This window comes from Daucus carota, chromosome 6 (assembly GCF_001625215.2).
Source record: "Daucus carota subsp. sativus chromosome 6, DH1 v3.0, whole genome shotgun sequence".
Taxonomy (NCBI): Eukaryota; Viridiplantae; Streptophyta; class Magnoliopsida; order Apiales; family Apiaceae; genus Daucus; species Daucus carota.
This window is the reverse complement of record NC_030386.2, coordinates 27794048-27819148: the sequence shown is the minus strand read 5'-3', so window position 1 is coordinate 27819148 and position 25101 is coordinate 27794048. Positions and strand designations below refer to the sequence as shown.

Genomic DNA, 25101 nt, shown 5'->3' with positions numbered 1-25101 from the left:
ATAATAACAACAGAAATTTAGCACCAAAAATGGACTCGCTTTTAAGTGCAAGTGAGAAATCGTGAACCGATATGTGAATAGCGGTTAAAAGGACTTGTGCACTGTTGGCACTTGCACATAAAAAATGATATAGTAGTACTCTTTTCGGTTCTTACAACATCGGGATTCTCACATTCTATAAAAATCACCGGTGCCAAACAGTTGGCAGTTGATTGATTTTGGCACAACAAATTAACCGGGGAGATTAGAACTATAAGCTCTAATTTTTTTTGACAAACAAAAATTTTTATTAATATGAAGCGCAAACTCAGCCGGGACAAACTTCTGAACTGTCAACTACAATTTGATTGTGAAACAAAAGCGAACTAAACAAATAGTCGTTTTGTTTTCAGATCGCTTAACAAATAGAATATTCATATTTTTTGATCTAAAAAGTGTTACAATGATATTTCGAGCAATCCAACCTACATCAGTTATGAAACTAATAGTATCGCAGCTGACCTTCACATAAGCATCATCTGTAACCCAATGTTCAGAACTATCAATCAAATCAACTGATCCTGGAGTACCAAACGTCCCCAAAACATGAACAATTATTTGTTGTGAAAGGTGAGCTCTTACGGTATCAACCATTGTTCCGAAATCGATGCGAGTCTTACCGATCTCCCAAAATACCGTATAAATCCTTTTCAAATTGATAATCGAACGACACATCAAGACACATAAACTGTCCAAAAAATTTGTACGTATCAGTAATCATATTAACGTCCGCAATTAATCTCCCACGCCCGGTGTATTTTCTTGGTACATCATTATTTTTCAACACTTGTCTGGATGCCTATTTGTTGTATTATATTATACTCTTATTAAAGTAATTTACACTCTGCACCTCATAAATTTAAGTCCCATAAATTTAAGCGTTTTTTCGATTTGATCTCAAACAAAATTTTTTATCAACACGCACATTAATGTTTAAAAAACGCTTCGATATAAACTTTTTTAATCATATTTTATCAAGTTGACTGTTAAAATTAACAGATACATGTGTAAAATAGTAATTTTGTATACTTCTTTCTACTTCTACGGATTGTTTCCATACAAGATTATTACAACTATAATTTTCTTCTATGAACAAATTAACTAATTAAGGGTGCGAACTACTGTACTTGTAGTGAAATGAAAACAGAGACAGGCCGTAGAAAAGAGTATATACTATATAAGTATAGGGAGTGAATCACATTGATAGCAACAAGAAAAGGCCATCAGAAACAAAGGTTAGCACACCACCAAACCCTTGTCCTACTACCTATCCTTTTCTACAAAGATTTCCTAACTTCTTTCTCTCTGCAATCTGCATTCATATCATTTCCACCTTTTTTTGGTTTGAAATGGTTTAATTTGCCTATATATACACACCAAACTCAATGATTATCAGTCCACTGATCAACTTAGTGGGTTTTTGAGTTTCGCTCCCTCAGAATATCTATTTAAATTTCGAGTCATTCTTGACGGGAAAAGATTATGGCCCCGAGGTCCGGGAGAGTTAAAGGGAACAGAAACAAAGCAGAGAAGAAGAAAAAAGAAGAGAAAGGTTAGCTATAGCTTAGCTGCAATCCGATCATACTCTTTTTCTGCTTTTTTACCGTATAGTTATTTGATGGTTTGTTAATTTTCTGCAGTGGTGCCTACTCTTGTTGATATAGTTGTCATCACCCCGTACGAAACACAGGTCACACTTAAGGTACGCTCAACCCAGGCTGAAATCTCGGCTAGTCTAGATATTTCAATAATATTTCTTCAATACGGTCAAGTCTAGATTTTTTTTTTTTACTCTTCTATAATTTCAATTAATTCTGATTCCGTCACCCTCGTGATTTAAGTTGAATGTGATGAACTGATGATTAGTTGGATTTCATAAAATGCAGGGCATCTCTACAGACAAGATACTTGATGTTAAGAAGCTGCTAGCTGTTAATGTCCATACATGCCACCTTACAGACTATTCTTTGTCACATCAGGTTTCAGTTTTTTTCCCTGACAATTTAAAACTTAATTTCTTTTTAAATTTTACATTATATGCTCTAAATAATTTGAAATCACTAAAGAGTAAAAATATTGAACAGGTAAAAGGAGAGAATCTGGATGAGAAGGTCGATGTGGTTTCATTGAAGCCATGCTTGCTGAGGATTGTTGAAGGTAGACTTCTAATTCTCTCTTCTTTTGGGGTGAGTGCTTTTGCTGGTGGATGCTCTAGATATAAGCTAGAGATATGTATGGCTTTAGGCCAATGTTTCTTTTGTATTCTCCCTTGTGGAAGAATTTCTTATATCTATGAATTTGCTTTTCAAAAAAAAACAAGATAGGCGGCTTCTCATTTCTATACACATTAATATTTCCCATTTTCCATAAATTCTAAGCATTTATAAAGTAATATTTTTTTATAATATTTTTAAGATCAATTCTAAAATATTGTTTATATTTTTAGAATTATAATATTAATAACATATTTTTATTTGTAAAAACTGTTTATATATCAATTAAAGATTTTTTAGTGTCTATGTATATAAATTAACAATTGTTTCTTTGTTATATTTAGATGAAAGATTTAATTGACATATATTCTTTTACATTCGAGAACATCTTTGTTTAATAAAATTAGATGTATTGAAATTTATCACAAAACTAAAAAAAATGCTTGTACACACACCTGAAAATCGTTTTAATTTCTACTCCAGTCACCAAGCATGTTTGGTAATTCCCATGCCATGATTTTGTTGTCATTAATAACATGTACTCCCTCCGTCCCGGTGATTTATATACAAATGGTTTGGACACGGAGACCAAGAAAAAGTGTAAAAAGTGAGTAAAGTTAGAGGAAAAATGGGTGAAGTGGTGGGACCCATTTATATTTAATGATAGATTTGAGATAGTGGAGGAAAGTAGTGGGTGTAATAGTGTTTATATTATTATAAAATAAAGATAGTGGAAGAAAGTAGTAGGTGTAATAGTGTTTTATATTATTAAAAGTTACTATTTTTGGAATGTATGGAAATGATGGGAAGGCCCAAAAAGGAAACTGTATAGAATTGACTGGGACGGAGGGAGTACTCCTAATATGGGACACCATTAATTATTTCAATGCGTGTGCCAAATGATTGTATGGATCGCGGCCTGATGCTCACCGGCTTCAGCTACTCCGCAAACCAACGTACTACTCCCTCCGTCCCCCAGAATAGTATACATTGGGGGACGGGGACGCGGCAAGGACTTTAATGCTCCTGTAAAGTGTAGTTGTGTAATTTATTTTCAAAATTTTCTTTTTCTGAATTAAAATTTGGATGTTATATTTTTATTCAGAAAAATAAAATCTCAAAAATAAGTTACGGAACTATCTTTTATAAGAGCATTGAAATGCGTGTCGAGCAGTTAAAAAGAAACGTATACAATTAAATGGGACAGAGGGAGTAATATAAAAACATAATCAGTAGGTTCTATACATTTGGTGTGTACACGGAGACAAAAAAAAAAGATAAAAAATGAGTAAAATTAGATGAAAAATAGATAAAGCGGGTAAAGTGGCGGGACCCATTTGTATTTAATTATAGATTTGTGATGGTGGAGGAAAGTAGTGGGTGTTATAGTGTTTATATTATTATAAAATGAAGATAGGGGAAGAAAGTAGTTGGTGTAATAGTGTTTTACATTATTAAAAATTGCTATTTTAGGAATGTATAGAAATGATAGGACATCCAAAGAGGAAACTATATAGAAATGACGGGGACGAAGGGAGTATTGTAAGCAAATCTCAATACAAGCTGGTCTTTATTTTTTGAGATTCAAATATACATTTCTTCTAGAGTGTATTATTTTCGAGAAAAAAATATAAAATTGATATCATGAATTTAACTAAGGTTATAAAATCATTTTAATAAAGAATTTAAATAATATTTTTTCAATATCAATGCCCACCCTTCGTATCAACAAAAATAATAAAAGGTTTGTCTTATATTTTTATTATGTTATTATAAAATTATTATGTTAATATATTAAAATTTTAACGAGTTTCTCATTTTTCTTATTTGTGAAAATTATACTATTTTAGCTAATTTCCTGTACAAAATACTTGTGATCCTAATAAGAAAAATACAGATTGTTATCACACTGCAGCAGAATTTATTTTTCATTTTATAATATATAAATCGTCTTTAGTTTACATTTATGCCATTTTTGTTTCATCAGAGGAATACACAAGGGAGGAAGATGCGGTGGCCCACGTGCGCAGATTGCTTGACATCGTCGCGTGCACAACCCGTTACGAAAAGCCCAAGGGCGTGGGAATCGGATCCGGTAAAACCCGAATTCATGACCCGGATAAAAATGCGGATCCACCGGCGTCGGAGAGCCTGGACATGGCGCCGATTCAGCCAATACCCAAGCTAGCTGATTTTTACGATTTCTTCTCTTTTTCTCACCTCTCTCCTCCCATTTTACGTCAGTCTCTCTCTCTCTCTCTCTCTCTCTCTCTCTCTATATCTCGTTTCTTCTTTTTTTGTAGTTATTGGAATTGGTGTTTCAAAGTTTCAGTCTTCAATGTAAAATAATCATCTTTTCAAAACAGGACTCACTTATTAAAGATAATAAAATTGTGTTGTTCAAATAAATTATTGTTCATTCTATCAGGTTATCATTGTGTGTAAGTGTTTATATCCTTAAATCATCTGATCATAAATTGAAGTGCTAAAGTTACCGCATTATAATGGGTTTTTACTGAATGTTAAGCTCTCTCTATATAGAAGGGAATGTAAGCATGTTAGTACTGTAATAACTAAAGTTGCTACTTAAATTGTGATTTCAGATTTGAAGAGAGTGGAGCAGAAAGATGCACAACATAAAACAGATGGTGATCACTTTGAAATGCAGGTCTTTACCTTTTCCATTTCCATCATTTTTGAACTTGCCTACTTGTTTTCGGGTTTCATGTAGAAAGGAAGTAGACTACACTATTGCAACATTAGTTAGTTTTCAATCCTACCATTGCTTCCAAGTTTTGAACGGGTGTTAAAAGAAATATGGTGCCTCGACAATAATGGCAAGTACATCCAACACTTGGAGAATGGACACAGAATGAAAATCCTTACTAGAAATAAGGGAAGACTGGAAATAATTGATTATGCAGAGGACTGGATATAACCTGGCCTAGTCTAAGAAAAATTGCTTTTAAAATTAACTGTTAGACTTTTGCTAGACTAATCTCTTTATTTAACTGGGCAGATTAAGATCTGCAATGGAAAGCTTATACACGTGGTTGCATCAGTTAACGGTTTTTACACTGTGGGGAAGCAATTTTTGCAAAGCTACTCCTTGGTGGACCTCCTGCAACAGCTCAGCCGAGCCTTTGCCAATGTAAATCTCATACCAGGAAGTTTACTTACTGGCTATATTTTGGGCACTACATTGCTGCACACATTCTATCTTTTTGCATCTAAACATTATACATTGATTTTAAACAAACAGAGATGCAGAGTCTTTGCCAATGTAAATTTTGTACCAGGAAGTTTACTTGCTATAATTTGGGCACCACATTGTTGCACATGTTCTATCTTTTTGCATCTAAACATTATAAATTGATTTAAACAAACAGTAGTGCAAGGAAAAGTGACTATGTATGCCGATATTACCTAATGCCTGGCTTATGTATAATATATTCATATAAGATTTGTCGTGCATGAAACAGCTTCTCTTATATCAAGCTTAAATGTGTATCTTATTTCTATTTGTTTTTCACATATAATCTATATATTTGTAATGTCTTGATACAAATGACGTTTGCAGGCATATGATTGCCTGATGAAAGCTTTCGTGGAACACAATAAGGTTAAATATTGTTTGCTTTAGAAAATTAAATATGAATTGCATTGATGTTAAAAAGGTAGAGAGTTATAATTTTAGTGTGTCTTTTCAGTTTGGAAATCTTCCCTATGGTTTTCGTGCCAATACATGGCTATGTCATCCATCCCTCGGCAATTCTGCTTCAAATTTTGTATCTCTGCCGATGGAAGATGAGGATTGGGGTGGCAATGGTGGGGGCCAGGGAAGACATGGTGAATATGATTATAGGCCATGGGCTACAGATTTTGCCATCTTAAGGAGTCTTCCTTGCAAAACCGAGGAGGAGAGGGTGGTCCGAGACCGGAAGGCTTTCTTGCTTCATAGTCAATTTGTCGATATCTCAACATTTAAAGCTGTTTCAGCCATACGCCAAATAACTGATTCCTATATGACTGCGACAGATATATTAATGTTTTCCCCTGGCTCAATCTTGCATGAGAATCGTATTGGGGATTTGTCCATTACTGTGAGACGAGATGCTGCAGATGCCATCACAAAGTCAGGAAGGAACCTGTTTGATAGGGGATTAGCTAGTACCTCGGTGAAGGAAGTGGCTCAAATAAGCTTATTGAAAGGGTTAACTGCAGATGAGAGTGTAGTTGTAAATGTAAGTATCTTTTGACACAAGCTTCTTTTCCACTTTCTTTTTCTATTAAAATTTGTAAGGAAAAGGGGGAAAAAATCATGTTTGAGTGTGTATAAAATTGCCACGTATAAACTAATGTGCTTTCAGATCACATTTTTCAGAAAAGATTGATATTGAGGATAATATACTGGCGAGATAAACTAAACACAAAACCTATCTAAATTAATAGATAATCAGCATATCCTCTAAAATCCGTGCTTATTAACCGGCAGTCTCTACACAAGATTGTAACTCTGAACCAGTGACAATCAAGTCTTATTAATTTATTTGTTATAGATTTCATTCATCATTTGTTATCTAGTGATCACACTGTTATGCATGAAACTTTTGCAGGATTCCCTGTCTTTTGGCACTGTTGTAATAAGACATTGTGGATATACAGCAACTGTTAAGGTTGTTGGTGATGTTAAGGAGGACGAGTACAACTCTAAGAGTATAAATATCGACGATCAACCTGATGGAGGAGCAAATGCTCTCAATATTTACAGGTGAACATAACACACACATGCAAGCTGTAGTTTTATATTTACACATTTGGGTTTAAAATCTTTGCAAGTGTAAAGTATTTATCGTTGTACATATTTGGTCATGATAATGAGTTGAACTATAGTTGAATCTCTACCTGTGTGAATTCTATTATTTTGCATTTCCAAGGGATGAAGGTAAAAAAGATAGCATTATTAGATGTCATGATTTTAATGTTATCGACAAGAATTAGTGAAGAACAGAAGAATCAGCACTCGTTGGATACATCATAACAGATATCTGTCCTGCATTTATGCTAAAAGTGAATAATATTATTTTTAGAGGAAAGAAAGTTTAAGTTTCAAGTTGTAGCTAACTACCTATGATATACCACATAAAATGTGCTATCCATGTTGTGTCTTTTAGTCTGTAGATCTTTTTATCATCACATAGTTAACTAATTTCGGATCAAATATGTACAGCTTAAGAACTCTTCTACCCAAGTCAAGCACGACTGATCCTTCCGGAAAGAACCCCTCACGTCATTTGAATGTGTCTGATATTGGAACTTCAAGATATCTGGTTCGTAAAGTGATTAAAGTTAGCTTGAGCAAATTGAAGGAAGAACCAGTCCAAACTGACAGGTTGATCAGGTGGGAACTTGGCTCATCTTGGATTCAGCATCTAAAAAAGCAGGAAACGTTTACAGATGATACTTATAAAGCCCCTAAAGATGATACATCTGACACAGTAGTTAGGGGACTTGGAAAGGAATTTAAAATGCTGAAGAAGAGAGAAAAGATGGCAGGCAGTGTAGATAGTTATGAACAAAACTATAATAGAACCAGCAACTTGGATGCAGAAAACAGCACTGAAGAAGTAAGCAGCAGTGAGTCTGAAAGTGAGGTGGATTTGAAGAAATTTATCTCTGAAGAAGCTTTCTTGCGCCTGAAAGAATCTGGGACAGGTCTACATTTAAAGGTCTCGGACAATTTTTTAAGTTAATTAAGTAGTTTGTTGACACCAAAAAATTAATCACAAAAAGAAATGACAGATCAGAGGATATATGGACCCCCCCCCCCCCCCCCCCCCCCCCCACACACACACAAATGCTAATTTTCTTTTTAATATTCTCTTTTCAATAAAGACTGTTCAATCTGCCATTTGTAACAGTCGGCGGATGAGCTCATCAAGATGGCGCACAAATATTACGATGAAATTGCTTTGCCTAAGCTGGTATTGGTTAGTCGATGCTATCAATTAATATAATTGTTATTCCAGTGCTCACCCTTTAGATTTGCTAACTTGATCCAGGTAAAGGACTTTGGATCACTTGAACTTTCACCAGTTGATGGACACACACTAACTGATTACATGCACCTAAGAGGACTAAAAATGCAATCTTTGGGTCGCGTGGTGAGTACAAAACCCCTTATTGATTTTTATAAAGCTGCTCTTTTCAGGCCAAATTTCTTTTCTGAATTAAAATTTATAATTTATATTTTATTCAAAAATAATAAATAAAAGTGTAGACTACGTGCAAAAAGTCAAAGTGACAACTAAATAGGGACGGAGGTAGTATAATCTACTTTTAAGATTGATGAATCAGTTTTATGCCGCATCTAACTTGTTCTGACCCTATCAGGTTGAACTTGCTGATAAGCTCCCTCATATTCAGTCACTGTGTATTCATGAAATGGTTACTCGAGCTTTTAAGCATGTACTTAAAGCTGTGATTGCTTCTGTTGAAAATGTCGCTGATTTTTCTGCACAAGTAGCTTCTTCCCTGAATTTTTTGCTTGGGAATTGTACAACAGAAGACAACTGCCATGATTCAAGGGAGGATCATTATATTAAATTACAGTGGTTGAGGACATTTCTAGCTACAAGATATGGTTATACAATAAAAGATGAATTCCAGCACTTGCGCAAATTATCTATTCTCCGTGGACTTTGCCACAAGGTATCCAATTCGTTTCTTGCTTCTACGGTTACAGTCCTAGTAAGGCTGTACAATATCTTACTCTGTTGTTTAATTTTTCTTTTTACAGGTCGGGTTAGAGTTAATTCCAAGAGACTTTGATTTGGAAAGTCAAAACCCCTTTAAAAGATCTGATATTATTAGCTTGGTTCCTGTATGTAAGGTATCTCTCTTCTCCCTTTCCATCCTTCCCTCCCTCTCTCCCTCCCCTTGATGTGATTGATTCTGCACAAACTTGATTAACTTAATTTCCAACAGCATGTTGGGTGTTCTTCTGCTGATGGGCGGACTCTATTAGAGTCTTCAAAGGTCGCTCTGGACAAGGGAAATCTAGAAGAAGCAGTTACTTATGGAACTAAGGTGCTAGAAATATTCCTTGTGAAATAATGTTAATTTAGAGATTAATATGAAGTAGATTAAGAGTTAACGGGTTTTCTTTGATTTCAATGCAAGGCATTGGCGAAAATGATAGCTGTCTGTGGTCCCTATAATAGAACAACTGCAAGCGCATATAGTCTTTTAGCTATTGTCCTTTACCACACTGGAGATTTTAATCAGGTATAACAATTCCATCAGCCATATGTATGCTTGAAATATATCCTAATGAGTAGGGGTGTAATTGAGCCGAGCCCGACTTAATTGTTCGCGCTCACGCTTGAATGAATTTGACCAAGGCAGAATTTTCAAGCTTAAAGCTTGTTTTCATTTAAGTACAATAGGTTAGCGAAAGCTCAAATCGATTCCACTAGATATTAACAAAAGCTTGAATGTAAAAAGACCGGCTCGAGTTAATATGTAAAATTTATCTACATAAAAAATATTTATTTTATAATATTATTAAAACATATTTAATAATAAAAGAATAAATACTTGATTAGGCTCACGAGCTGAGTAATTTGAAACTTGAATAGCTCGAGCTCAGCTTGATTATTGTCGAACCGAATTCGTTTACGAGCTGAACTCGAATGTCTCGTGAACAGTTTGACTCATTTACACCCCTACCCCCTACTAATGAGCATCTTAAGGCTGGTACTTTTTCTCCATTTTAGTTTTAACTCACAATTATGTTTCTGTTATAGAAGAAATATACATATACCTGAACATTCTTCTTCTTTAGCCAGACATGTCAATGTGTACAAAGTATCCAGTTTGTTTAAATCTTATCCTTCTCCATGTTTAGGCAACAATTTACCAGCAAAAGGCTTTGGATATCAATGAGAGAGAACTTGGGCTTGATCATCCAGACACGATGAAGAGCTATGGGGATCTTTCTGTTTTTTATTACCGTCTCCAACACATGGAACTGGCACTGAAGTAGGCTAAACTTCTTCCCTTTTATATATATAATTTCTTTATAAAAAAGTTTCATTAGCTCTAGTAATAGTACTCAGGTTACCCGATTTTAACACAAAAATGTCTGGCTGTCTGCATCTGCATATTTAATTGGTACTCCTAAAAGAGATGTATAGTTGTATTTTGCATTCTCTTCTTTCATGAGTGAATCTTCTGGTCATTATTAATGTATGTGTCGTTAGCAGATATGTCAATCGTGCTCTTTTCCTTCTCAATCTTTTATGTGGACTGTCGCACCCAAACACAGCTGCAACTTATATAAATGTGGCAATGATGGAAGAAGGCATGGGGAACGTTGATGTAGCTCTCAGATACCTGCATGAAGCCTTAAAATGCAACCAAAAATTGCTAGGAGCAGATCATATACAGGTGTGTTGTCCCTCTTAACTCTCTCATTATCTAGGAGGAAACTTGACTACAATAGTAGATGTTGACTGGTGACATCTTTCGAATGATAGACTGCTGCTAGCTATCATGCCATAGCAATCGCTTTTTCTTTGATGGAAGCATATTCCCTAAGTGTGCAACATGAGCAAACAACATTACAGATTCTTCAAGCCAAATTGGGAGCAGAGGATCTTCGTACTCAGGTCAGCTCACAATCATTTATGCCTTTATTTCTTTGTATGAGCAGAGATGACCACATGAAGTTATGTATTTCTTGTTGTGATCTTGATGCATGCTAGAGAGGGGAAACCATGCCTTGTATGTGTATTTTTCTTCTAGTGCAATGGCGTAAATCCTTCGTCATTAAAAAACAATAGATTTTATCAGGACATTCCCAGCAAATCTCTTCCCTATTACTAATATTTGGTTATATACTTGTATTTATACAGATGAATTGTTGACTATAAATTCCCTGTATACTATTTAGGTCAAGACTGTTAAGTTATAACTATATACAACATATTGCTTCAAGCCAACTGCAGAACTGATATGATGTTATACATACAGGATGCTGCTGCATGGCTGGAGTATTTTGAATCGAAAGCTTTGGAGCATCAAGAAGTGGCATGTAATGGCACCCCAAAGCTCGACTCATTAATTTCTAGCAAAGGTCACCTAAGGTACTATTCAGTTTACTTGATCAGCTTGTCTTTCCCTATCTGCTATTACCCAAATGTTCCACATGTATGTGGATCAATGCAACACAAGCTCTTTTTTACACATTTGACTTTCTTCAGTGTATCAGATCTACTTGATTTTATTAGTCCGGATCAGGAGTCAAAGGGAGAAGACTCCCACAAAAAACGGCGTGCAAAGGTAATCATATAATCTAATGATTTGCATAAATTGCAAGTCAGTAAGCATGATATTACATAATTGACAATCTCATAGATATTAGCTTCTCTGAGTCCAATTTTTTAAAAGTTTTTCACCTAGTGCTGTTATTGACAATATTCATGAAAGACTGATAGAAAGAAGTCATGACCTGTGGCCCTGTGGATCATTTATGCATACGACCTAATAATTCATCCTAATAGGAGCTTCTGGGATAATCCAAGAATACAAATTGATAGATCTAGCTAGCCCATTATAGACAGTTTTATTTTTCTGAAGAGTCTTGCCCATATAATGATGTGGACTTACTTTATGTTCAATCACTTCTTGTTTTTTCTACTGGCAAACATTTTAATCTATAACGTGGATTCTGCATTCTGACAATTTTAATGAGAAGTTGCACTTACGGGTATGCAGGTTTTGCCAGTTTGTGCTAAATCCCAACAAACGCAACAGCATGACAAAAGGAGCAACGACTCCATTGTTCCTGCCGGTATAGAAACTACTGGAGCCATAGCAGAATCCAGTACGGTAATAGATAAGCCAGACGTGGTTGTTTTACAAGTGCCTGATGGCAGTGGCATTAATGAATATGACCCTATAGATACCGCAGAAGCTAGCTCGGATGAAGGTTGGCAAGAAGCCAATCCAAAAGTTCGTATGAGACACGGTGCCTGTCAAAAATTTGGCCAGAGGCGTTCGGATCTTCCTATGCTAAAAAATGGCAAGTCTGAGTCCTACAATCCTAGAGAGACCAGCCATAGAAGGAAGGTCATGTTACTAGGACGAAAGGCGCCACCAAAGACAATTTCAACAGAACCGTCTAAAAAGAGACAGCAAAATGTTCTCTGCTCTGGCACTGGGGAGGACACCCCTATACTTCAACCAAGAACTTCGGTTTCAAATGTTTTGACAATGCAAGTTCCAAAAGTACAAACAACATCTTCCTCTCTCACTGCCATGGTTTCAAAATCTTTATCATACAGAGAAGTTGTTGCGTCACCTCCAGGTACGATGCATAAGCCTTTATTGGAGAAAGGTGAAGAAGCAATTAAGGTAAAAACTGATAAGCAGATATGCATTAGTTCCTCTGAGAAATCTGAGGAGAATGGGAGTAAGAGAATCACCGTAGAAGAAAGCATACCAGATGTCGAAGCTGCTAAAGAAGTTTATATTAGTGAAGCTCCAGAAGGTGAAACTCAGTCGGGAGAGGATTACGAAGAAGTTCCAAAGCCAGCATGTTCATGCAATCAGGAAAATTCTGTCAGAACTACCAAATACAAGCTTTCAGCTGAGGCTGAACCATTTAATCCAGGTGTCTTCCCTCTGACACACCATGTGGCTTTTACAAGTATTTATGATGTAATAGCCAGTCAAAACATGCTTGTAGAGCCAATTGGATTCCCGCCACTTTCTGCTAGGGTTCCTAGTGGACCTAGATCAGCTCTGTATTACAGAATGAGCCGTTCTATGCGTAGGAAACATGGATTTTTTAAATATCATGTACCCCCCACTAAAAGAAGTAGATGTGATTTTACAGGAGTAATGAACCCACACGCACCTGAATTTGTTCCCAAGAAAGCTTGGCAGACAAGTGAAGTAGCCGAAGATTCAGAAGTTCCAACAGATTCATATTCAATGACTGATGCAGGAATTGATTTGCCTGCAGAAGCGAAGGCCGATGAAAGAGTGGCTTGTTCAAGTGAAGATGTCAGAATCAAGAGATGCAGTTCAGATGCTGACAAAGCAGAGTTTGCAAGGCAGATACTGCTTAGCTTTATAGTGAAGTCAGTTCAACACAATTCTGATCCTGTAAGTCAATCTCTGATTGGTCAAGCGAAATCCGAGTTCACAGAAAATTCAACAGAAGCAATTTGTAATGATAGTGCGATCATAAAAGTTCTCCATGGGAGTGAAGGGGAGGCGGAACTAGGTTCTCAGATTGGCAGAGATAAAAAGCCGGAAACAGCTGACATTATGAATGAACATGGAGATGAAGGATTTGTAGTTGTTACAAAACGAAGGAGAAACAGACAGCACTTTATAAGGTTGCACAATCAACAACCCATCTCTGCTTCAGTCCATTAAAAGGACATAGTAGATGATAGATTTCCCAGTGTCCAGTGCAAGTCAGTGTGCAGGTTCTGTACTCTGTAGTACTGGGAGTCTTGCAAGAAGTACCAAGAAAGTTTCTAGCAGGTCATGGAGGGAGAAGTTATCAGTTAAGAACACAATGGAAATGCATGGTGTTAGATGCTCAGTTTGATCCATGGCGTGCGTATACTTTCAACAACATGATGTCTAACCTTGCAGAAGAGTCGGAAAGAAAATAATTTGAATAAGCGACTCTAATTCTATTGAAAGGAAGCCGGCTTGAGATGTTCTTAATAATATCGAAGAAAATTCTCGCTCCAGATTTTTTGTTTGATCAATAATATCATCAGAACCATTCCTCCTTTATTCTCCATCTCTCATCTTTGTTTATGCATTGTTACTTATTTTGGTTAACAATGAAAGGAAGAATATGATAAATGTGCAACATTGTCTATTCATTATGTTGTTGCTCTGTCTCTTTTGATTCAGAATGAAGGCAAATGTATACATGGTTCAGCTTTGTTGCTAACTAGACTACTGAGGTTGGAACCGGATCCATATAGGTGGCTTTTGATACTGGTGAATTGGTTTAATCAGTTATTGTTGACTTGCCAAAAAACCACGACACAAAAAAAACCACTTTGAATTGTTGAGGCGAAATATGCTCGAGTTGGAATTCTCCTTCCGGCTCCTTCCTCTCATACGTTTTCTGAACCTTTTACACGGAATTTAAAATATATAAAAAAATATTTCTAATTATTATTTTTTGAACAACAATATAAATTGTGAATTTTTATTCACTCAATGAAAATATAAAAATAATAATCAAAAATATTTTATATACACATTGTATTACGTGCAAAGTCAAAGAGACGAAAACACATGATATGCATATTTTAAAATATATATATATATATATATATATATATATATATATATATATATATATATATATAGTTGAGATCTGTGGGGTATTAGAATTATTGGGATTTTGGAGTCCTTAAGATCTACCATTAGATCTTAAAAGATCCTACGGCTTATATTTTATGAAAATATATACTGCAAAATCAGTTTTAAACAATTTTAAACGATAATTCAAACCAATATCCCGCATCCTCCGCTCGAGACTGCGTGGGTTACCACCACGGTTTGATTCTCGGTGTGATAAAAACGAGGTGCGGTACTTGGAGGGCTTCATTCAACCACGCACTAGTTCCCTGCAGGACGATTGCGGCACTATGAGTTCAGGTACTCACAATACTCCTCATCTTTTTTGTTCTTCACTTTTGGATTGCATGCCGATTTTCCGAGCACGATCAAACCAGTACTGTATGTTCGCCGTACTGTACTTCAATGGGTAGTCCTTCGTTTTGCGCCTCGAAACAATGGTGCCCCTCTTCCTGTTTTTTGGGGCAAGTTTATGCGAATATGAGTTCCGCTATGCCCACAATCTCGTTATTATGTGCTTCAATTTCATCGCATGCCGAATTATTGAGAACTCGATAACCAGAATTTATGATCCCCGGTAGCCTGGTTTAATGGGTTGTCCTGCATTTGTCGTCTCTGCTTCGTGGTGGCCCTTTGGAATTTTTTTGGAGCTTCGTTAAAAATTAAATTGTGTATGTGTTCTTCACTTGATATTGCAAGCATATGTAATAGATTTAGACTACAATGTCCATTACTATTTGGATAATGAGTGTAGTGTTAAGACACTACAGAACAGTTTGAAATTTTTGTCGTTTCCGTTTTGTGGTGGCGTTTTGAAATTTCTTTTGGGCTTTGTATAGAAAATGTAACTATGTGTTGTTCTTCACTTGACATTGCAAGCATATATATTAAATTTAGGACTATAAGACTAACCAATACTATTTGGATAACGAGTGCTGCATTAAGACGCTGCAGAACGGTTTGTTTATATTTGTGTATTTTGTGTTTGATTTGATTCTTCATGTTCTGAATGCAGCTTGTAATTATGTTCTACATTTTTTAACTATTTTGATGTCGAAGATGCAGATTATGTGATAATAAATTTGGTTTTGGTGTTATGCATTGTAAGTTTTAATGTTGATGTTTCATAGACTTGTGCATGACATTCCACTGTCCATATTTTGTTATACTATTAGTGTTTGTAATGCATTTAATTAGGCTACTAGTTTGTTATTCTGAAAACGAAGTTTGGTCTTTTTAACGTGTCTTGCAAATGTATAATAATCTCCACTGTCAACTGTGATTAGGGCGAAGGAGAAGCAGTAGACTTCAAGTAACTGGCAATCTTGTTCTGCATACACTGAAAGGCAAAGCTTATGGTGATATGATTTGGCAAAGCTTTTATTCACCAACTGACACGCTTCTGCCTAACCAGGCATTAACTAGAGAAAGGAGGATTGTCGCTTCGAGGAGCAGAATAAATTATTCTTTTGATTTCTATAAGCTCATTTTCAGTGATGATATATAATATATAGAGTTTGGTTTTCAATGGCTTGAAACTGATAGCGTCTACTGGCCTGATAATAGTGGATTGTCGTGGGAAGCATGGGTGACTAGTTACAATGAAACTGATAGCTCTACTGCTGAATGGGTACAAATTGAATGTATAAAGTGTCACAAGCTCTTCCAACAAAGGCAATAAAAAATCAGAGTTGGCTTGTGTGTGTTCTTCACTTGACATTTCAAGCATATGTAATAGATTTAGACCTCTACGAATGGCCATAACTATTTGGATAATGAGTGTTGTGTTAAAACACTACAGAACAGTTTGCTGATATTTGGGTATTTTGTGTTTGATTTGATTTTTCATAGTCTACATGCAGTTTGTAGTTATGTTCTGCATTTTTTAATTGTTTTAATCTTGAAGATGCAGATTATGTGATAATGAATTTGGTTTTGGTGTTATGCAGTGTAGATTATAATGTTGATGTTTGCTATACTTCTGCAAGATACTGTCAATGTCCATAATTAGTTACACTATTAGTGTTTGTATCACATTTAATGAGGCTACTAGTTTGTTATTTTGGAAACAAGTTTGGTCTTTTTAATGTGTCTTTCAAATTACACTTTATCGATCTTTTTTTTAGGATGGATGTGCTAGAATTCTAGATTACAACTATCATGCTATTTGGGTTTTGTCACTGACAAAACAAGGATACTCAAGAGTCTTGAATTAACTTTCTACTTTATCTTTATAAGTTACAAAAATCTTTCCACAAAGGAGAACAAGTCTAAGAAAAAAAAAATAAAAAGTACGAAAGAGGCACATGCAAATCTCTCATGCAAAGCACCCTTGTGGGTAAAACATAGTCTTCATTTAGTTGATTCAAAGAACCACTCCAAGTGAGAGATACGTCGTAACCCATAGTCACTTCTACATGGTTAATACGAGAAACCAAGATCTACACTTTTTCTTTCTCACCCATTGCCGTTGTCTTGCAAATGGGGCACAAATTCTTGCGCGTTACCATCCTTTGATACACTCCACATGAAAACTATGTCAGCACTAGCTCTCCAAGATCATCATCATTATTGTACTCATCCTGAAAATGTAGATATCATGCAATTTATATAACTCACATATCCCTCAAAACATTATAAGGTATATACAAATATTTTGCGAGGAACTATGAAGTGAGAAAGACTGGTACCTGACATATGCAGCAAGGTTTTAGCTCCTGCAAATCAGATGTTGCAGATACTTCATACTTATGTTGCTTCAGATGACTCGAAATAACTTCCTCGCTTACTCTAGTATTCACATGTCCAATGCGCGCTTTTCAAGAGCCAACAGCTCCTAAATAACCAAATAGTTTCTGCATTAGGCAACTAAGATCACAAGAATGATGATAAGAAAGTTAAGAATAGAACCTCGTATGACATGTTATCAATATCAAAATCAAAAATGCAGTACACATATTCTGCTGAAGCACATAACAACATGTGCAGAACATAACAAAAAAAAAACCTTATTTTACAGAAACAAATAAACACATGTGCAGAACAAAAAAAAAAACACAATTACTTTGGAATGATATTTCGAAGGGAGCAAAATACAGTAACCTTGAACAAGTCCCGCACATAATTATTAGAGGAAAATCTTGCGAAACTCTACATGAATTAAATGGACAAAAGATGCATTAAAAAATCTGCAGAACTTACATGATTCACCCTTCTTATTAGACATTAGACACTTGTTACGGAGAAAAACACAGATTGCTCCATGAGTTATATATATTGCCTGCTAAGTATCAAAGAACGAAAAGGTGAAAAAAAATTGAACGAACAAGTGCAGGACAATTCTTCTTGGCAGTCTCCTGAAAATGCTGGAGCAGTTGTAACTGCCGCGTGACTTAAGCACCCTACAAATCATACTCACAAAAGCGTGGCTTTGTGTGTACAAAATATAATATTTTCAAATAAAAAATTAAATCAAATATCCTATCAGCCATTGGATCTAAATTAAAATGGAGGGTCTGGATTGGGACTCCAAGACTCCAACAAATTATAGGACTCCAAATAACTTTCCTCTATATATATATATATATATATATATATATATATATATATATATATCTTTGATTACGTCGAACATACACACATTTATGTAGTAATTATGATAGTTTCCTCTACATTCCTTCCATATTTGATTATGTCAAATACACACACATCCATGTTGTAATTAAGACCGTTAATTTCCTCTACATTTCTTGACATTATGGTATTTGGTAAATAAGGCAAATTTTGGGTTTCTGGGTTGTATAGGTGCACAGAAAGCAGGTGAAAATGGGAGATTGGAGTTACGTAACTGCAAGTACTTAAACGATGAAACGATATGGAAGTTTTTGTTAGATGTCCCTTTGTTCTGCCAAACAAAGTGTGTTCTCTCTGTATTCTGTTAGGCAGTAATTTGTTTCAGCAAACTAGCTTTGGTGTTAATGTTATTCAAGGATCAATCTCTAACAAACCATGCAACTCTCTCATTACATTAAAGCCAGATACCATGAAATTCTCAGTCTTAGATTTCATTATTATCACATAATAATGTAATAATTGCCGTTACCGAAAGCTATTAATTACTGATTAACCTTTAATCATCAATGTACCGACTTTTGTTGATTTCATAGCCAGGATTTACCGTGTGGGGCAATACGGCTTTGCCATTTCGTTTCTCATTATGGGTACTTTCATTTTTGCGCTGTGCCTTTTGTGTCCGTTTCGGATTAGACGAGTACGCATAAGCTGGCTCAAAAATCGGTTTAACAAAAAAAATAATGCAACATTTCTCTCTTCTTTTTATCCGAACGACTAGATACAAATTATAAGTAAGAAAACCAAAATAGATGAAAATACTGTTCTCGTGACGGGAATAAAAACATGCATAAATTTTACGCAAAAGTGAAAATCTAAACAAGTGGACTTAAATATATAATCAATTGCTAAAAAAAGAAAACAAAATGACTACAACTAAAATACACGACATTTTATTCGAGATTACTACATGATGACAATAGTTAATAGAAGCGGCAAGAAAGTCTAGGACGCGGAAGACGAGTCGTTGGCGAGTCGAGGCGAGTGAAGAGGAAAAAGCGGGAGCAACTCGGGCTCGCTGCCTCGAGGAGTAGTGAGTGGACTCGGGTGCAAATAAAAGCCTTTATCAGCTATAGCTCGCTCCTCTTGCTCAATCGGCGACATGGGTGTTCTCGGACTGCTCCCATTCCCACGTGCGAGCATCAGCATGTCTAGCGGCGACACGGGAGAGAACATCATCATTCTCTGTCTCGGCGAGAAAGCGGAGAAGCCTTGCGACATTCTGGTGGTGTTGTTGTCGTTGTTGTTGAGTTGGAGTTCGAGTTTTTTGCCGCTTTGTCGGCGTTCTTGGAGCTTGAAGGGCTGTTTGCGGGGGCCTATTTCGCCGGAAGTGGGTTTGCCGGCGGGGAAGCGGGAGGGGAGGGTGACGGGGAGCTTGGGGGTGGAGGGGTCGGAGGGGGCGCCGGTGAGTTTTTGAACGACGGCGCGGAAGTTGGAGGGGTCGGCTTGGACGAAGGTGGTGGTGGTGGCGTTGGGTGGTGGAGTGGAGTCCAAGGCGCCGGCATTTATTGGTGACACGGTGGCGTTAGGTTTGTGAGAGTAAGAGGAAGGAGATGCCATGAAAGAGATTGAATGATGGATGGAAAATTATGAGACCTTAAATACTACTCCAATGACTTCTTAAAATTTTGAAATATTCAAGAATTCAAATATTGGTCGATAATTATCACTTTTTATTTAAATAAATTAAAATGTAATTTAACTTAATTTACAAAATTTATTTATTACTTATAAATGATAAGTTAGTTGCAATTGAAAAAAAAATAAATTTTAACTTATATATTAAGATAATTTTTCTGATGTTAACAACTTGTCGTATATAAAAAATATTAATATAATAATAAATTATTATAGTTTATTTTTTAAAGTGGTCCTTTATATTTTTATAAAATCATAATATTAAAAATAAAAATAATTTATTACAAAATAAAGTTTTTAATTTCTCCGATTTTAACTTGTAAATTAGATACTCCTAATAACTTGTTTATACAAACAGCATGAAAGTTTCAGTGTAGAGATGGATTAGCCTCTCACAGGCATTGTCAACAAAATTGGGAATCCATCCTTGATTCTATTCGAAAAGTTTATGATGCAGGATTTATCATCAGAAAATTTATTTATTTATTTTAAAATAAATCAAAAAAATTAGAAAAAAAAAACGATTGCAAGTTCTGTAATTATAAACTACCCCTTCATTCCAACAATTTCTTTGCATTTTTTTTTGGATGTCCTATATAATTATTTACCTTTTTTTTTGACGAAAAGCTGGGCTTTACCTTTTAAAACATATTGAATATAATAAATTTTTATAATATAAAAATCAATTACTGTCCCTATTTTGCTTCACTATACTATCAACCGGTTTCATCATCATTTTTTTATTTTTCACTTTTATCTTACTTATTTTCTTAATTTGATACTACTTAATCCAAATATTAACATTTGGTTAGGAGGAATTACACGTACAAAGGAGGATATTATATTATAGGTAGAAAAAGAATATGTTAGGGGAGAGATGGGGGGTGACAGCAATATAAGGATTGTAAGTGTCAGATAGTCCGAGAAAAGGAGAGATTGAAAGACGAGAGAGAACATCTGCATCTAGCCATCTACTTGCACCACCCTGCTGCTTTTTTTATTTTATTTTCATTTAGTTATCCAAAATATACATGCAGTGTCTGTCAGCCTCAGTTTGTGTAGGCTTGTGTTCATTCTCCTCTAGTCGCTCTTTGCATGGAGTATACTATCCTTGTTTCACCTCACTATTTATTATTTTTCTCAATATATTTTAATTGATGATAAGTAATAAAAATAAAGTTACGAGTTGACAAATTTGACACATAAAAAAAACTGAAGAGGACCAGGCTTGACAGAAGGCAGTGGGAAGGGCAGGCAGTAGTAAATATATACGACTTGGAGATAGAGCTAGATACCCCTATTCTTTGCCTACATCTAGGAGCATCCTTCATGTAGGCCCAAACTCAGGCAATAACGTACATTTCAATTATTTTAAATCAAACTGCGAAATTTAATACTTTTTAATTTAAACTTTTATGTTCAATGATAAAATTATCCCCCCAGACAGAAATCTGTGTAAGTTATACTCCATATATTCCACTCACATATATCTTATATTATTTGACACGATTTAAAATTATTATAAAATATAATTTTAATATAGTTTTTTAAAAAATATTTTTATGAACAAATATTCATATAATATATTTTTATCAGAAAAAAATAATTTATAAACGTAAGAGTTCTAAAATGTGTACCGAACTACCAGTCTAAAATATATATACAAATATACACAGTGTATACATTATATTATGATAGTTTACTGATAAAAATTTATTTTACATTAATATCTTTACCAGTATTCGAAATTTACACTAGTTTCCGTCTTTTGATTCGATTTCCTTTCCCCCCAACATTTTGTTAAAGGGATTTAGAAAGAAAAGAAAAAAAAACATTATGTTAAAGTAATAGAAAAGGAATTGAATTTTTGATTATCCTGTTAATGGAAAACGTAAAATTAAAGGGCAAAGCACAGATATATCAGTGTCCTTAAATTCCTTGGAAGCTTTGCGTGTAGAAATGAAAATTGACATGCATTATGAGAAAAGAGTCTCTGCCTTCCCTGACTTGCTGCCATGTTTCACTTGATTATTTACCTGCTGTTTTTCTTTCTTGTCCATTTATGCTTCGCCTGCTTTTTTTTAGTTTCAACTAGTACCCATCCACTAGTTTCTTTGCTTTACTCTATATTTATTTTATGTTTTTCTCCTATGTATTATTGGCTTGCTTGTCTTCTTTGTTTTGCTTCCCAGCCATGCTTTCCTTTCGTCTTGCAACTTTCTTACTTCACGGGATCTTTGTGTGCTTGCTTCTTTTAAATTCCCACTCGTTTCTTTTCAAATTCGCATTCTGTTAGGTGCTCTCTTTGTTCACATTCGGTACATGCTTGGACTTAGCTGGTCCCTTGCAATCATTTGCTTTTTGCTAAATATTTCAATACAGCAATCAAATGTGTCTTCGTCGACTCATCTTTTGATTGGCGTCACCCGAATAAACGGAACCCTGTATAACCTTGAACAAATTTAACGACTAGTAAGCTGAGCCGGTTTAATAAGAATCAGGTCGGTTTGAACACGTAGACGGTAGACGAATTGAAATGTAACACAAGTTAAAAATTCTTTATTTTTTAAAGAGTTTTTATCAACTACAATCTCATCAATAATTATAGCTCTATATGTAGAAATATTCATAAAAAAATATTAAAAGAGTTCACTGTTTTTGCATGAGAGCACATGACAAAAAGATCCTTTAATTTATAAAACATGCCCAATTTATATAAAATATTACTCCCTCCGTTTTTTTAATATTTTTCTTGTTTGTATTTATCACGCGTTTGCTAACACGCACTTTTGATCGTTAATATTTTTAATTTCGTATTAGTATTAAATATAAAAACTTCACCGTATTAAAATAATCGTGAATACGTATCCAACAAGATAACTCATGACTATATTTAGTCCTATAAATTAGACGTAAATTAGTAATTTGTCTCATATTATGAAGAGTCTCGACATTTCAAACGGGAAAAGTAAATAGAGACGGAGGGAGTAGTTTTTAAATAACTGGTTTGACTTGATTTGACCTGACTGACCCCGAATTACAGTTATTACATGTAATCGTAAGAAAACAAATGTGTGTGGAAGCATAGAATGAGTGGTAATGGCATATGCTACTCGCATGGCATGTTTTGACATTAGTGAGGACTGAGGAGGAGATGAATATATGCAGCATCCATATATAGCAAAAGCAAAGAATTGTAAATGTCAATAACTCACTCAATCGACTAGTCCTCTCAGCTTTCACAAGTCAATCATGCGACCCCTGCATTCACTATTCACCTGCCTTGTTATTTTAATACTCCTGCTTCTCCCTCACCACCCATCAGATCAACTCACCCCTCTGCCCATCTCTCTGACATTTTTATTTATGACGCGCTAAATAATTCGATAATTTAATACTACTGTTCAGTACTCACTTTTTTTTTATTTATTCATCTTCAAATTTGTTGTACATAAATACTTAAACTCAGACAAACTTTAATTCTTAAAATGACAAGAGATAAAGAGAGGGGGAAAGGGAACACTTGATCAGTAGTAACAAGCAAGTTTTGATTTTTGTGTGGAAGACAGTATCATTGCCTTGGTAGACTTTGCGATGTGTCATGCGTGCGAAAATTTATGCAGACCGAATTTAAAAAATAAGGACTAAAAATCACTTCCGCTTGAAAATAGAGTACGAAAAATTGCCATACAAATTAAATTTCTAAAAAATTTGTTACTTTATTAAAAAAAAATATAGCCTCGTTTATGCAGAAAATGAAGTACATTATGCGTCGGAAGTGGAGGTCGGCCGATAATTCTGTCAGCTATATAGACAATTTTTATTTGTTTATCTGATGAACTGCGATAATTATGGCGTATCGTACAGAAGTTTGAACAACGAAAGAGAAGGCGTGATTCATGACTGGCTCCAAGAATTTACAGCCTTTCTTCACACTTTTACTTGTCGTAAGAATTATATTGGGCTTGAGTATATAGGAAAAGGAGGGTGTTGCTTTAATACATACATAAACATGGGCCTTACTAGCAGAAAACTACAGAGTTCAGATGATTATTGTTGATGGACTCGGGGACTTGTTAACAGTTTCCAAGTCGGTAAACTTCTGAACCTTGGGTCTGTACTCTGTTGGGCCTTAGGAGGTTTTCGATTTCGAGAAAATATATGTTTATGTGATAAATAAAAATCTGATTTAAAATCAAAAATAAGTTAGAAACTGATTTATCATAGCCCTTGTATATTAAGAAGAGTATTGATCAGAAATTCAGAATGATCTCATTCTCAATTAGGCAGAGTCCTGAAACCAAAGTATTACTAAGTTAGTATGTCCCTAAAGTCCTAAACCAAAGTATTATAAGTCAGTGATGTTATCTCAGCAATCAGCATGCAGTTAGGTCATGGACACTAAAGGCGAACTTTAAACTGACTCTGAGAAACTGAGAACCTTAAAGTTAATGTCTGTGCTGCATTCTTCAGAATATGAATAAGGCTAATGCTCTTTACCAGTTTGTAGATCGGATTTGTAGCGGTTAAGAGCTTTAGTTATATGTTATTTTGATGCTCACGAAGATACTATAATCAGTCGCAAGGACCATCAGTAAGTTCTGATATATAAGAGAATAACTCAGGGTCAGGAATTAAGTTTTTCCTTAAGGACCATCAAGGTCCTAATGGGTTTTTGGGAAGTACTTTGCAAGTGACCGCATAGCGCAGTGGATTAGCGCGTTTGACTTCGGATCAAAAGGTCGTGGGTTCGACTCCCACTGTGGTCGTTTTCAAAAAAAAATTCAATTTTTTCTTTTAATCAGAACATTATGTTTACATGATATTTTTTCTTAATCAGTACATGATGTTTACATGCTAAAGTTCCACGCCTCCTTGTTTCATCATATTGCAGTACATATTTAATTCTTCCTCCAACCGATAGTTTTTAAATCTTTACATCTTTTCCATGCCTCCTCCAAACTATATTTTTAAAAAAAAATCATTGTGAAAGTTCAATCTTAGTGCCATTCACATTGTAACTGTATGTTGGTCCTTCCATGCCATCATTTAAAAATTTATAACTGTCCATCTTTAATAGTTTTCTTCTCTTGTAGAGGTCCACGATGGAGATTCATACAAGGGATCAGATGATCACCAAACTTGATTTACTACAACTCTTGCAATCAGATAAAAT

General features: G+C 35.1%; 2 protein-coding genes, 1 long non-coding RNA gene and 1 other non-coding gene across 4 annotated transcripts; 2 read left to right on the top strand and 2 right to left on the bottom strand.

Annotated features, from left to right (window-relative positions):
- Positions 1 to 1255: 1255 nt before the first annotated feature.
- LOC108228111 (protein REDUCED CHLOROPLAST COVERAGE 3) lies at positions 1256 to 14154 on the top strand. The gene is made up of 23 exons (XM_017403598.2): positions 1256 to 1591; positions 1680 to 1741; positions 1926 to 2018; positions 2124 to 2196; positions 4240 to 4491; positions 4856 to 4920; positions 5272 to 5403; positions 5833 to 5874; positions 5963 to 6496; positions 6869 to 7023; positions 7483 to 7981; positions 8174 to 8236; positions 8315 to 8416; positions 8646 to 8963; positions 9052 to 9144; positions 9240 to 9341; positions 9435 to 9539; positions 10162 to 10295; positions 10520 to 10703; positions 10793 to 10924; positions 11289 to 11401; positions 11519 to 11597; positions 12033 to 14154. Exons 1-23 carry the CDS (start codon positions 1522 to 1524, stop codon positions 13701 to 13703), a joined length of 5073 nt encoding a protein of 1690 aa, XP_017259087.1. The 5' UTR covers positions 1256 to 1521; the 3' UTR covers positions 13704 to 14154.
- Positions 14155 to 16937: 2783 nt separating this feature from the next.
- LOC108227138 (uncharacterized) lies at positions 16938 to 17986 on the bottom strand. Its single transcript, XR_001807807.2, has 3 exons — positions 17859 to 17986; positions 17348 to 17493; positions 16938 to 17239 (listed from the first exon to the last, which is right to left on the bottom strand). It is a non-coding gene; the product is annotated as an uncharacterized LOC108227138 (long non-coding RNA).
- A 1076-nt stretch (positions 17987 to 19062) lies between these two features.
- Positions 19063 to 19877, bottom strand: LOC108226668 (VQ motif-containing protein 11). The gene has a single exon (XM_017401661.2). The coding sequence runs from the start codon at positions 19845 to 19847 to the stop codon at positions 19233 to 19235; it is 615 nt and encodes a 204-aa protein (XP_017257150.1). The 5' UTR covers positions 19848 to 19877; the 3' UTR covers positions 19063 to 19232.
- A 4743-nt stretch (positions 19878 to 24620) lies between these two features.
- TRNAR-UCG (transfer RNA arginine (anticodon UCG)) lies at positions 24621 to 24694 on the top strand. The gene has a single exon. It is a non-coding gene; the product is annotated as a tRNA-Arg (tRNA).
- The last annotated feature ends 407 nt before the right edge of the window (positions 24695 to 25101 follow it).

Excerpts from the sequence above, each read along its gene's own strand:
- LOC108228111 (XM_017403598.2), top strand. The coding sequence starts at position 1,522 with ATGGCCCCGAGGTCCGGGAGAGTTAAAGGGAACAGAAACAAAGCAGAG. Across the intron at positions 8,417-8,645 it reads TGCAATCTTTGGGTCGCGTG|GTTGAACTTGCTGATAAGCT; the intron begins GTGAGTACAAAA and ends TGACCCTATCAG. Across the intron at positions 9,540-10,161 it reads ACACTGGAGATTTTAATCAG|GCAACAATTTACCAGCAAAA; the intron begins GTATAACAATTC and ends CTCCATGTTTAG.
- LOC108226668 (XM_017401661.2), bottom strand. The coding sequence starts at position 19,847 with ATGGCATCTCCTTCCTCTTACTCTCACAAACCTAACGCCACCGTGTCA.